The sequence below is a fragment of the Danio aesculapii genome, chromosome 3 (genome assembly GCF_903798145.1).
Source record: "Danio aesculapii chromosome 3, fDanAes4.1, whole genome shotgun sequence".
NCBI lineage: Eukaryota > Metazoa > Chordata > Actinopteri > Cypriniformes > Danionidae > Danio > Danio aesculapii.
The window spans coordinates 51435856-51457784 of NC_079437.1; the positions used below are offsets into that span (position 1 = coordinate 51435856).

The 21929-nt window shown below is 40.7% G+C and overlaps 1 protein-coding gene across 1 annotated transcript; it reads right to left on the reverse strand.

Moving 5' to 3' along the window:
* Positions 1-17629: 17629 nt before the first annotated feature.
* Positions 17630-21905, reverse strand: LOC130220584 (mucin-2-like). Its single transcript, XM_056452816.1, has 2 exons — positions 20900-21905; positions 17630-18678 (listed from the first exon to the last, which is right to left on the reverse strand). The coding sequence occupies exons 1-2, from the start codon at positions 21903-21905 to the stop codon at positions 17630-17632; spliced, it is 2055 nt and encodes a 684-aa protein (XP_056308791.1).
* Between the last annotated feature and the right edge of the window lie 24 nt (positions 21906-21929).

Here is a 21929-nt window from a genome sequence, read left to right on the forward strand (position 1 = left end):
CATCAAAATAAAGTGTTACCTATACGTTTCTTGAAATCACGAATTACGTAGCCAGAAGTTCATATGGCTGTACGCCATGGGGCGGTATGACGCCATTCCTTTTTGCACTTACCAGCTGACCGCTTACATCCGTGTGGACAGCTTTCCTGCTGTTACCAGTTTGTCCAGATGGCTCACCATGTACTTCGAATGGACTTGAAACACAGAGAGAGGATTTGACCATGATGATGGGGTTCTAATCCGGGGAGGAACAGTTCCAGAAGGTAGGTAAGACAAAAACAGAGCCCAACATTTTTTATAAACAAGTAAATAATAGGATGAGAATGTGGTAAAATCTGAAAACATAGTAAAAATCAGGTGAGGGCTTTTCTTTTTCTGGATTGCTTTTTAGAATTGTCGATTGAGTTTAGGGAAGGGGGTGGGCAGATCAATCTGTGCTTTAGAAAAAAAATACTATTGGTTGGGTTTAGTGAAACAGGAGGGTGAGTCAGTTGATAGGTCAGTCAGTCAGTCAAACAGTCAGTCAACAGCGTCCTCTGGTGAGTTTACGTGAGAACATCAGGCGTGAATGGCATATGCGAGAGAAATTTGAGATCTCAAAAAGCATACACAGTCGCTTCTGGTTGATAAGCAAAAACAAAAACTGCAAAAAGAAAAAAAGCTTATCTCTTGGGTATTTGGCGCTCTCCAGAAATGTATATAGAGATACATTTTCAGAATGAGCCTAAGTTGGTATGTAGTGTTGTTGCTGCAATATTCTCTTAAAGTTCATCCCCAATATGGAGATTTACTTCACATTACAACTAACAGCAGAGACACATGGCACGTTCTACATAAATATCAGTACTGAGCTGTTGACAGCATATTGTCACTTCCCTACAGGTACTGTTTACTAACAAGGTGACAGTGACAAATACTGGCCTGGCATATGCATACTGTACATAATAATACAACGTATACATGAATTTGTATACGTGGATCATTTTGAATGTCATTCTGTAAACATGAAACATTTTTTGAATGCAAAGGAAAAACATCATTGTTCATCATTGTCATGTACATTATTAGATAAATGAACTATGCACATAATTCTTAAAATTAAGTCAACTTAACAGTTGCAAGTTTCTATGGGTTTACTCAGTTGAAGTTAAAGCTTTTAAAGCAATGCATTTACCTATTTTAACTACTTATTTAAAATGAGCTAAACCAACACAATTCTTGATTATTTCTTAGACAACTTAATTGTTCTATGTTAAGTCCACTTAAAGTTAACTTAATTCCTTTATGTCGTCCCAATACAATTTGATTGTGTGTGCACATTGAAAAGGGGCTGGGGGGGGGGGGGGTGAATTATGAAAATGGCCAAATTTTGTCTACTTTTTGAAAGCCAAATGCTGTTGCCATTCTTAAGTAAACCCAGCTTCTGTACATGTGATCAGAGAAGTGAAAATTTGGGATTTGATTGTGTACTAAAACAGACAAATAGACATATGATTTGTAATGATGTCCATCTCAGTTTGTACTATCCTAAAACACAGATACATGAGTCTTAAAGCTGTCAAATGCTGCAGAATGCAGCTGCATGTACACTTGTAGAAAACAATGTTCAGAATTTGAAAAGACATGGTGCAGTGTGGTGCTTCACAATTGCTGTTCTATTCACAGCTTATCTGAACACAAAATGCAGGATATCCAGATTACAAATTTTATTTAGCGCCACCACAGAGTGGCATAAGGTTTGTTTAAATGTATATTTTGTTCGTTTGACATATATATTGTAAAATTTGCTACATATGTTTGTAATGAGGCAACAAATATACGTAGACTGCTGAGTATAAATGTCCGACGCACATTTATGCATTATGCGTCATATCACTCTTACTGTGATTGTTCTTGAGTAAAAGGACACTAAAACACTTTATAAAACTCAACTTTTTATGCAGAGGTTGATATTAATAAATGCCTGTGTTGTCATGTATGTTAAAGGAACACTCACTTTTTGGGACTAGGATAATTCACCTATAGTAAAGCCACTTACTGTGTAGGCATCAGAGAACAATTGAATCAATGCAGTTAGTGAGACCTTTTAACGAGCACAATCAGTTAGGAATCGAATGCTTGTCATTATAGATCTGTGCATTCATTCTTGAAGTGACACCTCTGTTATTTAATTTAACAAACAACAAATAAGAGAATCACAAGAAAATAAGAGTTTCATTCACTGCCTTTCACTGAACAAATTAAGCGTAAATTAATATATAAATCACAATGTTAATAAAAAAGTGCAATAGATTTGATTACTTGGTTTATTATTAGTCTAAATTGTTCAACTTAATTGTAATTTTTAAATTTAATTTATTCTATCATTCGTAATTTCTGTTTTTATTATTGTAATACTGTTTCAACATACTGCTATTAGTTGACAATGAAACTGCTTACAGATTAGGGTTGGGGTCATTTTTATAATGATTTTATTACAGCCCTCTCAGTGTACATTATGTTCCCTAGAAGTCTTGCATTGGCTCTGCAGATGGCACTGGAAATATTTAGAGCACAGTGGCTATAAACATTCCAGAGTTATACACTGTAAAAAAATATATTAACAATCAGTCATGACAGCAGTTAATTGTAACTTATCAATCTAAGTTAATCATGTTCCAACTTAATTTTATAAGTTATGCAAGCAGTTTTAGGTCAGTTTAACATGATATAAGTTCAATGGACTCATAAGGTTATTTTGATTCAGGATACAAATCTGAGGTAACCAGGATTTTTAACAGAGTAGGAAACTCCGAAAACATACCTATACACACGATTGTCTGCAGTTTCCAGATGAAAAAAAAAATACTAGAGGCAATAAACAACAATATGCAATGCAAATTATGACTATGGGGAGGATTATTAATTAAGGATGCCTCACTTCCACAAAGTTCTTTGCATAATGCTTATGTAGCCTGTAATATCGAGACACCTATGCTACAGTGCATTATTAGTAAACTAATGTTGTGTTCACACCAAACATGGAATTACATATTTGCGTAAATAAGTTACATTCAAAATCAATGCAAACACATGAATTATGTGACACAAAATATGCAGAAGATGTGGATTTTGCCTGAAGCAATCTTCCACACAATTTCAAAAAATTCAAAGCAGGTTCTCATATGAATGTGAGGCAAGAAACATCCTAAACTGGGTAAACTAGAGCAAGTGACGCAGTGCTCCACACTTGCTGTTTGTATATCTATATGTATCTGGAAAGGAAAAGGAAAGTCTTGACATGTGACAAAGTATGATGACCCACACGATGACCAGATTCGTTCAAGTGACTCACCTCAGCCATGGTGATGAAGGTTATGAGATCATTAGTTATTCACTTCCAACACCTAAAATCCCTGTCGGTGTGGGAACCTTCAATGTTTGGGACACAAGTCCAACAGTCTAACCCAGAGGTGTTCAAACTGGTGTCCTGCAGATAAACTCCAACTTGCCTCAACACACCTGCAAGGATGTTTCTAGAAAGCCTTATAAGAGCTTTATTATCTAGACCAGGTGGGTTTGAATGGGGTTGGAACTAAACTTTGCAGGACACCGTACCTCCAGGCTGAGTTTGGGCACCCCTGGTCGCTGCCTCCAATATATCATAGTTAACTTGCTTGGTAGCTCACCTGGTAAATGCCATTAGCAAGCCCTTTTGATTATAGTTTTTAATCTAAGTATATGCTGTTTGTATCGATTATTTGTAACCTTTTAAACATTTATCACCACACACTGTACACTAGGTCTCCACTGCTGTGAAACATGATTCAGACTGATAAAATATTCCCACAGTCACAATCTGTTCCAGCAAACCTGCATGCTTTTTCAATGGCACTCGCTGTACAGATGATATGACAGTGCATGTTTATCAATGTTCGATGATGCTGATACCAGTGTTTAGAGAGCACAACTCCAATACCCATACCCATAAATTCAGTTTAATGCAGTTTTTCAGATTAAAAGAACATTAGAGATAATCTAACACAAGTATGTGTCTTTTTAAGCAAATTAACAATAATGTGGCAGCTAATTAGTTAATGAAGACTGATTTCTGCTCAGTTTATTATGCAAGACAGTGGTATTATTACCTTATCACATATGTTTACCATAAAAATTTGTAAAGAAATCCAGGTCACACTTTATTTTGATGGTTAGTTTGTTAAATATAAGTTACATTGCATCTACATGCCAACTAATTCTCATTAGATTACAAGTAGACTGTTAGGTTTGGGTTAGGGTTGGGGTGAGGGTTAGTGTAATTTGACATGTATTTGCTAAGTTTCTTATAGTCAGTTAAATGTCTGTTGAAGGAGCAGTATCAACAGATATTAAGCAGGCAGCGTACTAATACTCAAATGGACCATCACAATAAAGTGTTAACGAAATCCATATTAACATTTGCATCACATGTCTGTCTTCATATATGTCTTTTCACATGAAGTAAACTTGCTTAGTAGTTTATCTGGTACACCATTGTTCTGTGAAACAATATCTTAACACTATAAGGTTTAGGGAAGGATTTATTTAAGATTGCTTCAAACATTTTTGCATATGAAGAGTTTAGATTTGAAATTTTCCCCTAAAATGGACATTTTTCCTATGCTCCTGTGTGTATGCTCAGTAAATCCACTTTTTTGCCATATAATTTTTGCATTGCCTTTAAAGTGAAATAACTGTACACACACATAGGTTCCTGGAAATGCTCGTTTTAGCAGAACGTTTTTCAGTTTTTGCAACTCTTCATATCTATCTAACATAATTTTGACAGCATATTTGTCTGTACATAAACCTTTAAACCACACATATATTGGTTATAGTTGTATGTTAAAAATATTTAAATATTAGGCAGTTTATATTGGTGTCACGATCACCAGCGATCTACTACCTGAGATCGCTGGTAAACACACTTACATTCACATGAACTACAAATCCGCCCTGTTATGGACTACAACACCCAGTCATACAACACACACACACACACACACACACACACACACACACACACACACACACACACACACACACACACACAACCAGTTCACACAGCTAAAGCTGCTCAAGGACAGATCAATGCACTACATAAGCAGCACAAACACAAACACTGTTGCTGAACATTGTCTCCTGTTTTAGTGACATTACAACGTGTTTTCCTTTGTCTTGTTTTTCCGTGTTTTTGATCCCAGCCTTGTTTATTTGTTTAATCCTGTTTGCTGCGTGCCTATTGACTATGATTCTGAATTGCCTATACACATCTGTTTGCCCCTGTGTTGACCATTGCTGGTCTGACCTCGCTAATAAACCTGCATGTGGATCCGCACCTCTGTTGTCAGTGTCACACCCTGGTTACAATTGAAATATGTAGCCTATAATCTGTGAATAAAATTCAACAATACATATGCAAATTACAGGTTTTCTAAATTGCTTTGCCACATTTTATAAAGTGTGAGTGCAAATGTCAAAACTGTTTGCTGGACCTTCAGAACTTTATTCCATGTATGCTAAATATAGTTACTCCACAAAAATATTTTATTCATGTTTCAAAACCTAGTTATCATGTCAGTAATTTGGCCAAGACAACCAAAACATAAAATGTATTTGTCATCATTTGAGCCACATGGCTCAAAATGATTCATTGTTTTTCACAATGACAGTCAACCATAGAAATTAAGGTTTAAAAAAATCTGAAATTTTTTAAGAATAGTGAATAGTACATAGAAAAAAATAAATAAATGAACATGCAGTACATTTATTTGTGTACAAATGTATTAGATGTAAAGTGTGCATTCTTGTTTGTCCAATTACTGTATTGCATAGTTCATATTTCTTATGTTACAAAAAATACAAAATAAAGTACTACAAAATATCATACATGAAAAAAATATATATTCTTGGTGGACATCCTGTCGCTCTTGTTGACCCTTAAAGAGGTTACACATCTTCCAATTGCTCTTCCATAAGCATGTTACTGCAGTTTAGGATTGTGAATGTAGAGATTATGCTGTAGGAAATCAATCAATCAATGTATTTATATATCTATCTATCTATCTATCTATCTATCTATCTATCTATCTATCTATCTATCTATGCTACCAAACTTAAATAGAAAACGCAAATTGTATTGCAAATAGAGGTAATTTTACAATTTAGCAGACATTTCAGTATCAATATCAGATATTTATGGTGTAAACAAGCATATACCTTCATTCATTTTCTTTTCGGCTTAATCCTTTTATTTATCAGGGGTCGCCACAGCGAAATGAACCACCAACATATTCAGCATATGTTTTACGCAGCAGAAGCCCTTCCAGCCACAACCCAACACTGGGAAACCCCAATACACACTCTTTCACACACATACTGTACACTACGGTCAATTTAGCTTATTTACTTCACTTATACCACATGTCTTTGGACTGTGGGAAACCTGAGCATCCGAAGGAAACCCACGCCAACACGGGGAGAACATGCAAACTCCACACAGAAATGCCAACTGACCCAGCGGGGACTCGAAGCAGCGACCTTCTTGCTGTGAGGCGATCGTGCTACCCACTGCGCCTCCGTGCTGCCCACGTGCATACACAGATGTTTGACAATTGAATAAACAGTTTTGAGTGTGATGGCTTACACGATGAAACATGATGGAGAAGTTGTACAGTTTGACAGTTTAAATGAGAATCGACACATCAGTTTTGATCAACAATCCATATGCAATTAATTTTTGTCCAAACTGTTTGCACGCATGCCCAAATAATTTGCAATGTGCCTAAATCAAGAAGAAATGCCACTCTAAAGTGAAAAATAAGTTAATTGTTCAGGGATCTAAACTTATTGTTTTGAAAAATAAAAATTGCAATCGAGAATTGAGCCAAAGCAATTGAGAAAAATCAGATTTGTGCATATTTTAAATTCACATTCTAAGTAATAACTGCATGTTTGTTCATTTCTGCACTGACTGAATTAATGCTGAAAAATAATTGCACAAAAATACTAACATACAAATAAATGAAGAAATGCAGTATTATACAAATTAACGAATTAATAAAAGGTTTATTGATTGTATAAATGAATAAAGGTTTTAACGATTGAATTAAAGGGCACCTATGTTGAAAAATCTACTTTTCAAGCTGTTTGGACAGACTTGTGTGTAGGTATAGTGTATAGGCCATCATATTGGGATGATAAAAACAAACCCAGTCTTTTTTTTCAGTTTAACAACCTAAAAACGGTGAACCAATTGGAACGGTTTTGAGATCAACTGCAACTTGACGTAGGTGTGCGGTCCCCCGCCCACCAATATTGGTTGACAGGCACGCATCACCATATCCTCAGTTTGTTGTTTCACGTCCACCATTTTCAGCGTGTGAGTCAAAGCAATGTCACCAAAGAAACACCCTTGCTCTGTTTTTGGATGTAAGGCTCATTGGGCTCAACACAAGAGCCATCATCGTCTTCCTGCGAATGAGCATCAGAGGTTTTACATTTAGCAGCCATTTGTACTGAGCATGCAGTGAATGCAACGTATCAAGATTCGAGCCATTTAAAGCTGATCCACCAAGTATTTCAGCACTCTCTCCGAAAAAAAAACACTGATCACCACATGATCACCCTAATCGGTGCCATTGTTTGTAACTTTAGGTGGGTTTGCAAACCTGTGTACTAGTCTTCCTTAAACTTCAGCCCTTTGCATTCCCCGCGGTCACAGAAGCTCCCTGTCATCTCAAATAGGTGCGGCTGGAAAGTGTGAGCGTGTTGCCTCGAGTCGCGTCCCTCCATTGGAAATAACGAACTTGACTTAGTTATAGCCTCAGTCAAAGTTAATACAGTGTGTGTGGTTATAGTCTCGGCGTGCAGAAACATGGTGTTGATAAGCCTTTACGATTAATTAACTGTGATGAATTAAAGCGCGGTTAATAGTGAAACCGGTTCATCATTGCATCCCTATATGGATGATGCATGTATCGTTACATAGCGGCTGTAAAACTATACAAAGACACAAATGATTTGTGAACTGCCACTCTGACATACTCTGGCACATTGGTCTGTGTCCGAGTCTTACATGTACGGCTGAATGCTGGTCCTCTCACTCATGTTGCTTCTTTTTGTCATCATTATTGCCATACACAAAGCGGGGGAGCTCTTGGCTACACCCCCTTGTTAAGTTGGGCGGGAAGTCGAAACTAATTTTCATGTGAAACAACACACCCCTAAAACAACGACCTGTGTACAGAACTCCCAAAATTATGCTTTTTAACACACTATAATAAAAAAAAATCTGAACTGTGTTTTGACCTGAACCTAAACTGGCACACTCAGAAGAACCAAAATAGTAATATTAAATCTTAAAAAAGGTTTTCAGATCGACCGCAACTTTACGTAGGAGTGCGGTCCCCCCGCCCACCGAATTGATTGACAGCTGCGCGTATTAACATGTCCAGGTAGTCACGTGTATAATCATATAAACAAGACCAGACGTGCGCAAAGCAACCGGGAATAAAAGGTGTGTTCAGTTCGCTAGGATCATCAATTATCATCAAATGTGATCAAGAGTAAGTTTCACATGTTTAAAATGTTTTAAAACAGTGCACGTGTGTCATTACAGCGAATTACAGCGATTTAGCTTAGCTTTACTTCATCAGCACAGCCGCGTGTCTGAACAATTATAAAGAAATCCCGGTTTGTGGACGTTAAATCAGGTTTATTTTGTACATTAATATAACAGATATCCATACAGCAGTGGAGATTAACCTGTATCATGTCACATTTGCGTGCACAAAGAGTGCAAAGCTAAACGGGCGCTCTGTCTGTGTGTGTGTGTGTGTGTGTGTCTACTGCGGTGTGTGTGCGCACGTGTATCTGTGTGTGTGTGTGCGCTCGTGAACTTTGTGTGACTCTGCGATGCAAGTGCACAATAAATACTAATTGGTAAAGTTCTTACTGTAGTTTTCCTCACAAATGCTTCTCCTTCCTTTAAGTCTGTCTGTTGTCTGACGCAGCCGAGGGAGGAGATTAAGGCACGCAGAAAGGCATGTAGAAACGGTGGGTGGGGAGGACTAGCCTTAAAGGAGCAGTACACCAAAACCGCCACCCAGTGAAAAAATGTGTAAATAGGAATTTAATAAAAGGTATAATAAAAAATCTGATGGGTGTTTTGAGCTGAAACTTTACAGAAACATTCTGGAGACTCAAAACACTTATAATAAATCTGAAAAAAGGGCTAACCTAGGTGCCCTTTAAATTAAACACTCCGCTGTCGCACACGCAATCACACCCCTGTCTCTCGTTTATGCTTTCTATTTGAGGGCAGCTTGATCATCTTTTACCTAGAGCTCCAGTTCAGTTTGCTTCGGACCTGCCCGCAGCCGAATCTCCATCTGTCAGTGATCGTCATCTTCGCGTCATGATCAGTCCCTTTATCCCGCGCGTCTCCGCAAGTGTGTGGAGGGAAAGCGGGTGCACATTTTAACTGAACTGGAATTACATATTTGGTGATGTACCATATCAACATCAATGCGATCAAACAAAAGATCCAAACCCAACTGGATTGGTTTATTCGACCTGGAGTCAAATATTTCGCTAAAGGGTCAATATTTTTAAACACAGTGCACTTTTAGATTTCAACCTCAGCTGGATGTTTTCATTTACTTAGAGCTGTGTTACACACTGCATGAAAGGTAATTTTCAAAAACCCATAATAGGGGCTCTTTAAACACATTATGCATTTTAAAATTACACAGGAAACACAACCAACCCAAATTGTGACAACAAAAGATAAACATTAAAAATATCCTGATAAGAAAGCAGTTATTAAAAAGTTTGATACTTATCAGTATTTTTTAATAACTGCTCTCTTATCTGGATATGTTGTTACTACCATAATTTGTCCTTGTTTTGATTAGCTTTTTTCAAAGAAATATGCTGAACCGGTTCATTAAGCTAGCCAATAAATATTAGCAGTCACTATGTGCCTGGTTCCATTTTATTATACTTTTCTTTCAGATAAAATGCTAAATAAAAAACTCCCGACTCTAAAATCTGATTGTTTGCAGCACGTTTGAAGCCGTTTCAACATGACTAATGATATACTCACATCTGTGACTCGGTTTGTTTGTGACATATGAAGGAAAGGCAATGATTATCTATCATGTACTGCACTAACATGACACATGCACACACACACTTATCCGCTTGAGAAAGCAAGGACAACAACACACATGAGCACATGTGAACTCAGGCAGAAAACAGGCTTCAGTTCAGGTGTGAATGGAGTCTATTCCAGCGGTAAAGAGGGAGAAAACAGGTTCATCATTGTCATCTGTCTTTAAGGATAAATCCGAGGTACTGTGCTCCATCATTCTACACTCATTTGCACTTCCTTTCCACCAAACAAGGTGTCACTGATCCATGCAGCCCAGGCGACTAGGACAGCATGTAACCTCTCAATACACGGCCCCATCCTTCCATCAACATTGAGCACAGAGTGCCCAGCATGCTCAAATTACACCGCCGTACCGGCCCTGCACCGGGAGAGATAGAAATCGGAGAAAAACACAGGACATGATAGAAGAGGGATGAAAATACGAGAAACGGGGGTCAGCTGAGGATTGATGCCTTTCAGTAATGGGCCATAGGGTCACCACTGAGTACAGGGGTGTGCACTTATTTCCAAAGACACTTTTACTTGGTACAAAGTAGTATATCAATGTCGAATTTAACTGGAATTACTGGAAATATACAGTTTAATTGGAATACAGGATCATTTTGCACATAGCACATCATTTTTTATAGAATGGTTTAACGCTGTAAAGCAGGGGTCACCAAACCTGTTCCTAGAGGGCTGGTGTCCTGCAGATTTTAGCTCCAACCCTAATCAAATACACCTGAACAAGCTAAACAAGGTCTTACTAGGTATACTTGAAACATCCAGCAAGTTGGAGCTAAACCCTGCAGGGACACCGGCCCTCCAGGACCGATATTGGTGACCCCTGCTGTAAAGGCTTTTAAAACAGTTTCGTGCAAACTCATGTCAGTGAAATATGACCTATACCAACCTGATTAGGATTCAATCAATCAATAAATAAATACATAATTAAGCACACACACTAGATCAACATTGGATTGTAACTCAGAAATAATGTAATCCTCATATTGCATGCTAGTACAACAGCGTTTTACAAATTAAAATCCATTAGTTTTTAGAAAACAATATTCACCATACCATCCAACATGAATAATAGTGATGCATAGTGATGCATATAGTTTTAAAACTGTACTGCAGTACGGTACTTGAACAAATCTGCTATGGTACAGTAATTCAAGTGTCGCTCTAATACAACAACTATAGTATTACACACATTTGGGGCTCTATTTTAATGATCTAGGCACAAAGTCTAAAGCACATGGCACAAACTCATTAAGGGCATGTCCGAATTTACTTTTGCTATTTTAAGGATGGAAAAATAGGGTTGCCGAGGCGCATAGTCTAACAAGGTTTTGCTTATTCTCTTTATGAGTTATGGCTGTGTTTTGATCATAACGTGCATTGAACCAATCAGAGTCTTATCTCCTATTGCCTTTAAGAGTCAGGTGCATCATTCCATGGCAAATTTGCTATTTACATGGTGAACTTTGTAAATGGAAAAACTGAAAGCTTAACTAGCAAGAAAACAGTTAAACAAGCCATCTGCAGCACAAGGATAAAGAACGAGCCACTTTCTATTCTACCTCTTTACTTTACTTTTACTATTTACTTCTTTACTTTTGTGGATAAGGAAACATTGTTGCACTTACTCCAAATAGCAACGCACCAACAATGTGCCATAACACACCTCCTTTCTAGAGCGACACACCCGTTATTCCACAAAGCAGTCCAAACAGATTTGCTATTTAAACAACATGGCGCAAAACAGAAAAAAAAAAATAGTGTTGCGTTGGTCTGAAAATAGCAAAAAATAAATAAATCGCACCAAACACGTCTTGCACCTTATTGTGTCGGGTGTATTATAGGGCCCATTATCTAATATTGTACAAAGTTTTCTATAACGAAGGTATGTTATACTACAATACACCAACGTTACTTTAGTGAAAGCAAAATTATACAATATCTATTACAGTTTATCACATCATTTTAGCTAGTACTACAGTATAGCATTCATTAACAATGAGAACAATTAAATGAAACTCTGGAGGAAACATGAATAGCATGGTGACGCAATGATGTTAATCAGTCTATGCCTATAACATGTAAAATGGCATCATGAAAAGATCATGTAAACTCCATAATAATATTGTGTTCTTATTCAAATTAAATCAACTAATTCGATTAATGATGTCCACATAAACATAGCCAATGAGTTGTACTTACTATAATGTATACTGCATAATACACTTTACAATAGTATGGTTAAAACACTGGATTTATAGTTATAATTAGGGTTTTTCAGATAATTAAAAGATTAACATCAATATCTGGGAGGTATTTAAAAGTGTTTTAACATTTTGATCAGTGCTCTTTAATAGTTTATTTGTAAGTATTTTATAGTGAGAATATACAGTATACAAGAACTATGCTTAAAAACTCTACTATTTTACCTTTGGTAGGAAATAAAATATATTCAATATTCAAATACGCAGTGGCCCTGTACATCTACTGCATATTTATGGTATGCCCTTACAAATTAAAGTTCAAGAGTTCTAAATCATTCACAATACATAGAACAGCGCAATCTCTCAATCTTTTCCTCAGACCCTCATGTCTCTTTCCAGGATTTCCACACAGATTCTTTAAAAAGTCCACTTCTAATCACTGCGAGGGATGTTTCTAAAGAAGGTTATCAAAATTATGTAAATCACTTAATCTCTCAATTGCCACAGATTCAATCTTAAAGATGTCAGTTTTTAGAAAACATTTTTTTTTTTTTAAACAAGCTAGTAATCTTTAGAAACCACACATTTGAAGTTTAAAAACAGGTTCTTGTATTCAAGTGTTCTTTCCTTGAAAAATGTTGAAACTTTAATCCATATGCAGTAGTATTTTTGCTTTTACACACTTTTTGTGTGTGTGTGTGTGTGTGTGTGTGTGTGTGCGTGCGTGTGTGTGTGTGTGTGTGTGTGTGTGTGTGTGTGTGTGTGTGTTCATATGGTTTGTATTACTCACCAGATGTCCCCACAAGCATAGCGATAGCAGTAAAATTTGTATTTTGGGGACATTTATTTTAGGGTCCCCATGAGGAAAACGGCATATGAATCACAAATACATAACTTTTATGAAAATGTAAAAGGGCAGATTGTTTCCTGTGAGAGGAGTAAGGTTGGGGTAGGCAAAATAATATATAGTATTGGCAATTTAAAAATCATTATGTCTATGGTAAGTCCCTATAAAGTTAGCTTTACAAGTGTTATGGTCATTAGCTGGAGTACCCAACAGACTCACTAGAGGGCATTCCAGATATATGAACACTAAACCAGCCATTCACCTGGACTACATTTCACATAATGTTTTGCATCTCACAGCTGAAACCATTTACTAATCTCTAATCTCTAATTTACTAAAACACACACACACACACACACCATACTTGCCAACACTCCCGTTTTTCCCCAGAGCCTCCCGTATTTCAGACCCATCTCCCACCCATCTCCTGTATTGTTCTGTCTCCCGGAAAACTCCTGGAATTACACCCCACCACCTTACCCCCCCGGAAAACTCCTGTAATTCCAACATTCCCCCACCAACACCTCAGCTTTTTGGTACAGTCCGGGTAGCTTTTTGGTTCAGTCGCAATCATCTTCATACCCGATCCCCGCTCTTAGGTCTGCGCGCACCTTCCAGACCCCGCTCTTCACTTCGAGCACACCCCCGGATAAAATCTCCCAGATTTTTAGATCTGAATGTTGACAAGTATGACACACTCACACACACATACTCTCTCACACACACACACACACACACAGCTGATCATTGATACTGATTGCATGCACTGTAGAATGAGACTTCGAGAAATGTGGAAACAGTTGAAGAAAATTTGTTGAAGCTTCAAAACATTTCTCTACAGTGATGCTCAGTGGTCTTTTTAGTTTTTGCACTAAAACAGCTTTTACGCGAATTGAGGAAATATACCCCACGTTGTACAGTCAAAATATCAAGTGATTTAACGGAATGCCTAGAGTTCCTGTCTGCCATGCAAATATACTGAGTTCAAATTCAGGGTGAAGCAACTATAGTAACTTAAAAATAGTTTTTATTGCTCTGTCCTTGCTATGTTTTGTCTTACAATTGGCCTGACATCCAAATGAACTCTTTGTGAATAAATATGTATTGTTTTGGTCATAAAAATCATCATTAATAAAAGACATCAAGTCACAATTTCTGAATTTTTGAACAAGCAGAGGTTCAGGACACCCACGGTGCAGTTGCACTATGCCCATAGACAGTCCACTAAGCTAGGTGCAATAGTGGTTTTGTTTCCGACCCTGTCCACAAACACATACTGTATTTGCCAGGTCTTGGAATGCTTGTGAAACCAGTCATTTGAATCACTCTAGTCACGTGACTTGGGTGTTTTGAAATGCTTAGGAGCAGTGTTTAGTAACATTTGCATTGGTATTGCATCGCTACTTCACTGTGAGATATTGTTTTGTTTTATGACTAATGTTTCTTGTTTCCTTGGTTTTTATTCTCAGACTGTTTCTTGTTTTATGATTGTTTGCTGCCTGCCCTGACCTTTGCCTGTTTATTGGATTTACCCTTTTTGTATTACCGTTTACATTGTTGTTTGCACCTGTCTTGACCTCTGCCTGCCTGGCCATTCTTTATAATAAAGTTGCAACTGGAACTTCACCTCCATTGCTACACCCTCATCATTACAATAAGTGTGTGTCTGTTTGGTCATAAGAAGATTCAAGAGTTCACACTTAGCTGATGATTAATTATAAGCTTGTTTGGCATGCTGTCCCGGGAGAGAGCCCTGAGCTCATAAGATCTTCGAGCCCGGGGCTCCCTCCCGTTGCAAGGCGAGAAGGGAGTTTGAGCTCAGGTAGATCTCGAGAACTCCCCGCTGTAATAACCAATGAACAGCCAGTGATTGCTTGAGAGATAACCATTACAAGGAGCATGTCTAAAGTGCCGGTTTGGATTAGTCAATTAACTTATGTTGCATGTTTTTGGACGGTGGGAGGAAACCGGGAAACCCGGGGGAAACCCACGTGAGCACGGGGAGAAAATGCAAACTTCGCACAGAAATGTCTGCTGGTTTGGTAAAGCCTAGAACCAGAGACATTCTTGCTGTGAGGCAACAGTGCTAAGCACTGGGCCACCGTGTCACCCATCTAGGAAGAAGGAGGAGTAGGGGTGGATGGGGGGATTCTTCAAAACGAAGATAGCGGTGGTACGTAACCCAGGGTATTTGTAGTAGCTTAGGAGTCGTCTGATTGGTTCATTGAGAATTGGATAATGCGGATCCAGCCGCTAGCAATCATAAGCACGTGATCCTCTCGAAACTTGTTTATAACTAAACTTCACTTCAAGAGTTCACACTTAGCTGATGATTAATTATAAGCTTGTTTGGCATGCTGTCCCGGGAGAGAGCCCTGAGCTCATAAGATCTTCGAGCCCGGGGCTCCCTCCCGTTGCAAGGCGAGAAGGGAGTTTGAGCTCAGGTAGATCTCGAGAACTCCCCAAAATGCCATATATAGCTCGGGACAGCAGCCGCGTATTTAAGAACCCCCCAAAATGCAGATGTAACAATGCCATATCCGGCTGCTGGATATATTGATATTTTAGGAAGAGAGGCTCCTGCGGGAGCCGAGGAAAGTAAACTCCTGCGTGAGTCCAAGCGGAGGCGTGGGAAGGGCTGTATTGACTCCTGAGGGAGTCAAGCTTAGATACACTCCTGCGGGAGTGAGAGCTGGGGTGGCAGGCTCCTGCGGGAGTGGGGAAGGTATTGGGCGGTGAAGACTCCTGCATGAGATGGTGTGTGGTGGGCCAGGGGGGGCATGAACTCCTGCGGGAGTTGAAGCTCGTTTTAGTCACTCCTGCGGGAGTTAGAGCTGGGGATTGAGGGCCTAAGCGGAAGTAGTAGAATCAATACTGAAAGAAAACAGTTAGCGGAGAAAATTTGCCTCAAGGAAATTATTGGGGGAAATGACAGATAGGGAGATAAGGGAGGAGATAAAAGAAGCGGTAAAAAGGTAGCAAAAGTACTCAACGCTGTAAGGAAGTAAAGAAAGGGCAAATAATTGCCAGGCGGAGGATCTCGACGCCGGAAAGAAGAAAAGGAGAGTATAAATGTAAAATATATATACATATATAAATATATATATATATATATATATATAAATAAAATTCGATAAGTAAGGGCCAGGGAGGGGCAGTGAATGGCTCCTGCGGGAGTCGAAGCTCGGGGCGACCCCTGCGGGGGTCAGAGCTGATGTGGGCATTTCTCCTGCTGTAGTCTAGGGAAGGGAGGGGGCGGTGGAGACTACTGTAGGAGGTGGCCGGGGCGAGACTCCTGCGGGAGTCGAAGCTCGTTTTAGTGACTCCTGCGGGAGTTAGAGCTGAGGATTGAGGGCCTATGGGAAGAGAAAGAGTAGCGAAGTAATTCGCTGAAAAGAGATGGATAAAAAGAGGGTGGCGGAGGATCTCGACGCCGGAAGGAAGAAAGGAGAAAGGATATACCTGCATGCGTGTGCATGCACGCACACATATTTGCGCACACACACACACACGCACGTAAAGCACACACATATACCTGCTCGTACGTGTGTGCATACCATTCGTAAAGGCTGGGGGCGGTGATGACTCCTGCGGGAGTCGAAGCTCGGAGCAACCCCTGCGGGGGTTAGAGCCAGGGGGGGGGTGGGGTTCCAGTAAGAGTGGGGAGAAAGGAGGGGGCAGCGATGCTCCTACTGGAGGTGAGACTGTGAAGGGGTGGCCAGGGATGGGCTTGAGGTGACCCCTGCGGGAGTCGAAGCTCGGGTTAGACCCCTGCGGGGGTCAGAGACATGAGGGGGGGGGTCCAGTAAGCATAGGGAGGAAGGAGGGGGAGGTGATGGCTCTTACTAAAGGTGTTGCTGTGGAGGGATAGCTGGGGATGAGCTTAAAGTGACTCCTGTAGAAGTCGAAGCTTAGGTAGGCCCCTGCGGGGGTTGGAGCTGTAGGGTGAGATGGCAAGCGTAGCACAGCTTGAGCAGTGGGTAGAGCATAAGCACATAAATATATGAACATACACATATGCATGCCCTGGTCGTATGCATGAGCGCACACTCACACGTACTCACTCGCTTGCATGCGCAAGTGAACGTACGTACAGGCACTCTGACGAACATGGACCTAAAGGCACGTGCATATATGCATACATAAATACACCCACACGCACATATACATATATAAATATATAAACACATGGATACGCATACAGACGTACGAACGCATGCACACATGCGCACACACGTACTCGCAGCCTTTCTTCCAGCGAACGCGCATGCGCACACACGCGCACACACACACACACACACACACACACACACATGCACACACACGTATGCCCATACATAAAATAGGGTCGAGCTCGAACCCTTAATCAGGGGTATGCTGTTAACTGGTTAGGGCTAGCTGGGCTTCCTTGAGGTGGGATTGGCTAAGGCGAATGTAGGCTTTGAAGGCATTGGAGGACCAGCGGCCTAGTGTCTGGATTTGATGTGAGGATAGACCTTTGTGAGCTGCTATGGTGGCTGCGCCGATTCTGAATGAATGGCTGGAATATGATTCGGGGATAAAGCCTGACAGGCGGATAACTTCTTTTAAGTGTTTTTGAAACCAAAAACGGGTTACTGGACGATTGTCGTCATCAGTAAAAAGTGGGGCAAGTGGGTTAGGCTCTTGTGATCTTCTTAGATGGAAAAATGCTAGGAGAGTTTGGAAGGGGCGTGTGGGGGAGAAAATATTGAAAATGTAAATGAAATACCCATTACCTGACTGATCTGTTTTGCTTTGCTTAATAAAGAAGGCAAGGGTTTCGGCATCCTGTAAGGTTAGATCAGACATTGTTGGGTGTATGGCAGGGTTAAATTTGGATGTAATTGCCATTTCTGAACACCTCAGGAAGCCAAAAAAAGCCAGAGTGAACATAGCGTCTAGTGTGTGGGCTGTATGAGGTGAAAGGTATCCTTTGCGGAGTGTACTGATGCATTTTGAGAAAATGTTGAGTGTAATAGGTAATCTGGTGTCAGGAAGGGGGGGGTGTATTTTCTGGATACCTTTAATGAGGAGGGAGGTCTGTGCATTGGAAATGGCTTCTGAGGGGGACCCGTGTATCAATTTATGGAAAAATTGAATTCCACTGAGGTAGCTTTTAATTGAGCTAGCCAGGAAATTTTTGGCAGTATGGAGGTGGGAAATAAAGGAGGTGATGGAAAGCAGTGAGAATTCTGGGAAATGTAATTGGTAGAGGGTGTGGAAATGTTTGAATGATTTCCATGCAGTGAGATATGATTGAAGTGTTCTCGGGGCAACAGCGTGAAGGATGAGGGATATGGAAGTTTCGTGAAGGTGATGTAATGGATGATTTAAGGCAATATCATTAGAGAATAATGTGGGACAGGTGTTGGATGCTGGTCTGCTTCTGGTGCCAAGAGCCGAAATTTCTGAAAAAGAAAGCGAGAGAGAGAATCAGCAATTTGATTTTTACAACCTGGGACATGTTCGGCAGTCATGATAAATTGTTTTTGGGCTGACGTCCAAACTAGGCGTCTTAATAAAGGCATAATAGGAGGTGAATGCGAGCGTCCTTTATTTATGCAATGAACGGTAGCTTCGTTGTCACAATGGACAAGAATGCTGGAGGCGGACCATTCGTCACCCCATAGAAGAGCAGCTGCGACTATGGGGTAGAGCTCGAAAAGGGCAGATGATTGCTGATTTTTTGGTAAACCGAGCATTTCGGGGGGCCACGTTGAAGCGAACCAGTGACCTTGGTAAAAGCCGCCGAACCCGACTGAGGGGGCGGCGTCAGTGAATAAATTAATATCTCTCGGTGATGAAATCAAGTCACTGTAGAAAAAGGAACAGCCGTTCCATTGCTTAAGGAAAGAAATCCATAAGCGGAGTTCATTGCGACTGGGTTTAGAAAGAGTTATTGTATCTTCTAAACCGGGAACCGAGGAGGAGAGCTGGAGTAGGTGAGTAATGAACGGGCGGCCTTGGGGAATTATGCGCATGGCAAAATTGAAATGCCCGAGAATAGATAAAAGCTCACGTTTAGTGCAAGTTTGTTTCTCCAGAAAGATTTGAGATAGGGAGATTATGCGGTCGGTTTTCTCTTTAGGAAGAGATGCTTGAAATTTATTTGAATCTAGGTTAATGCCCAGGAATTCTATGGAAGTGCTGGGACCAGCTGTTTTTTCCTCTGCGAGGGGGATACCTAGTTTTTCGAAAACCTTTTGGGTGATCGTTAGGTGTTTCGCCGGGGGCGAGGAGGGGGGGGAAACGAGGAGAAAATCATCAAGCAGATGGATGATATGCGGGATTTCGTAGTTATTAGATAAAATCCAGCATAATGCTTCTGAAAGCATATCGAAAATTTTGGGGCTACTTTTGCAGCCGAAGGTTAGTCGGACCGCAAAATAGAATTGTGAGCGCCAATTAATGCCAAAAAGGTGCCAGAATTCTGGGTGGATAGGCATGATTTTGAAGGCGGATGAAATATCAAGTTTTGCTAGCCAGGCGTTGCGTCCGGCAATTCTGATGAGGGAAATGGCTTGGTCTATGTCGTGATAATTCAGCGAGTATTCCTCTGATGGAATAGTGCTGTTAATGCTAGGGAATACAGAATTGTGAGGAGCGGATAGATCGATAATCAAGCGTTTTTTGCTAGAGAATTTCCTAGTTTCAATGCCGATAGGGCTAATGCGAGAAACGCTGAACGGTGGAGCGGGAAAAGGTCCTATCATGAATTTGTTAACTATTTCTTTTTTGATTAACGAATCTACTGTTCCGGGTTCGGTAGTTGCGGATAGTAGATTAGGACAGAATAGATTAAAGGAAGGGAGAGCTGAAACGCCCGGGTTAAATCCGTGGGTTAGACCTGAAATCAGAAAATCAGAGAAGTTAGTATCGGGGTGACAACGCAATTCAAAAGCAAGTTGAGAAATATTCACAGGAGTCGACAAGTAATTTCTTGATTTTTTATTCTTTGCTTTAAACATCTGGCATACCACCTTGGCGTGGGCTCCGCCGCAGTAATTGCATAAATGGAGGAATTTGCAGGGAGTTCTGTAACACCTGCTGATATTAAAGTTTTGACAGATTGCTCGATTGGAAGAAAAGAGGGAGAAGAGGAGAAAAGAGAAGGCAGATTGCAGCTGGATGGGCGGGGGACGTAACTAGTGGATTTAGGAGGTTGTGTAGAATCAGAGGGAGGAGTGATGAAGGGGCAGGATGTGGTGGGGTGGAGACTGGAGCGGCAGACGGCGCAAGATAAATTGCGGCATCCTAAAAAGACTCGGTTGTGGAGTTCAAAATCTAGGGCCCCCCAGTAAGAAATTTGGTTCCACTGAGTCACTCTGATCGCGCATTTGGCGGAGAACAGCTTGTGATATGTGTAAAAATGAGTACCCCCATAGGAGAGCGCTAGCTCGGCTATAATAGCCATATAGTCATTTAACTCGCGTCTCCTATGGGGGAAGACTGAGCAGATGACGTCAGTATAGCGTGCGAAAGCTATGGAGAATTCGGCAAGAGATAATGTGCGAGATAGAGTGTTGGATGATGATTTGAGAGTAACTGTAAGTTCGCCGCAATTTATCTGGCGTTCTGCCGCAGGAGGTGTAATGGGTGAAAGGAGTGAGAAGAGATCTATATCTGCACCTGATAAAATTTGATTTCTTGTTGTGTTGGAGACTGGAGGTGGTTCCATGGCTAAGGCGTTCTGCGGTGGAGGGAGGGGAGTGGCTGTGTAAAGTGTGAATGGGGGGCGTGACGTGGAAACTGGTGTAGGGAGAGTAGAATGAATGACAGGTTCAGTGTTGGTGCGTGCTAAGGGACGAGAAGAGGAAGGAAGATAGCGTGGTTGGGCTGAAGATGTTGGGTCTGAAGACAGAGGGTGAGAGGTAGAAGGTTGAGGAGGGAAAGATTGGTTTAAAAGAAATGCAGGAGGAACAGATATGTTAGGATTGAAATGAGAAGCTGAGGTAGAAGGCATGTGTGGACTGGTTTGAGCGCTAGGGGGAGCTGGCGGCCAGGAGAAGGGTGTAGATCCAGTTTGGTTGAAGGAATGAATGGCGTAAATGGGGTCTTGGTTAGGTTCTCGCTGGTGAAAGGTGGGTGACGTGGTTTGGAGTTGCCGGGTTTCCAGAGGGTGTTCCCCAGAGGGGGTGTGACTTGAAATGTGTTTTTGTTTTGATTTCCTTTTTCCGGTTTGTGAACGGGGAGGTTGAGTGTAAGGAGTGTAGCGAGAACTGGTCTTCCGTGTGGTTGATCTGGCAGAGGGACTGAGCGAGGGGTGAGAGTCTGAAGTGGCATTAGTGTATAACTTTAAAAGTTCTGGTTTATTGAGGTTTTTGGGAGCGTGAATGCCCAGATCAGCGAGGAGTTTCCTGAGTTCGGTGACGGTTATTCTTTTTGTTGGCTGGATGATGGAGGAGGCGGAGGCGTAGGATGAGGTAGGTGAAATGTTATGTGTTCTTGATGTTGCTGGTGATGGTGATCTGTGGCGGGGTGGTCTAGTAGTAGCGGAGCGGGTAATTTTTCGCCCCCTTGTTTGATCTTCGGGTTGCAATAGGGGGTCTTGCGGTGCTGGATGATATTGAGTTGCTGGGGGGGTGTCGATGTTGGCAGGGTGGTTTAGAGGATTGATGTCTTGGTCTTCTGGCATGATGTTGTTATTATTATTATTGTC

Bases quoted from the DNA above. Each gene is read 5' to 3' on its own strand.
- LOC130220584 (XM_056452816.1), bottom strand. From the start codon at position 21,905: ATGCCAGAAGACCAAGACATCAATCCTCTAAACCACCCTGCCAACATC. The intron at 18,679-20,899 runs GTGCAGATATAG...TTTCTTTTTCAG, and splicing joins AAGAAATCAAATTTTATCAG to AAATTTCGGCTCTTGGCACC.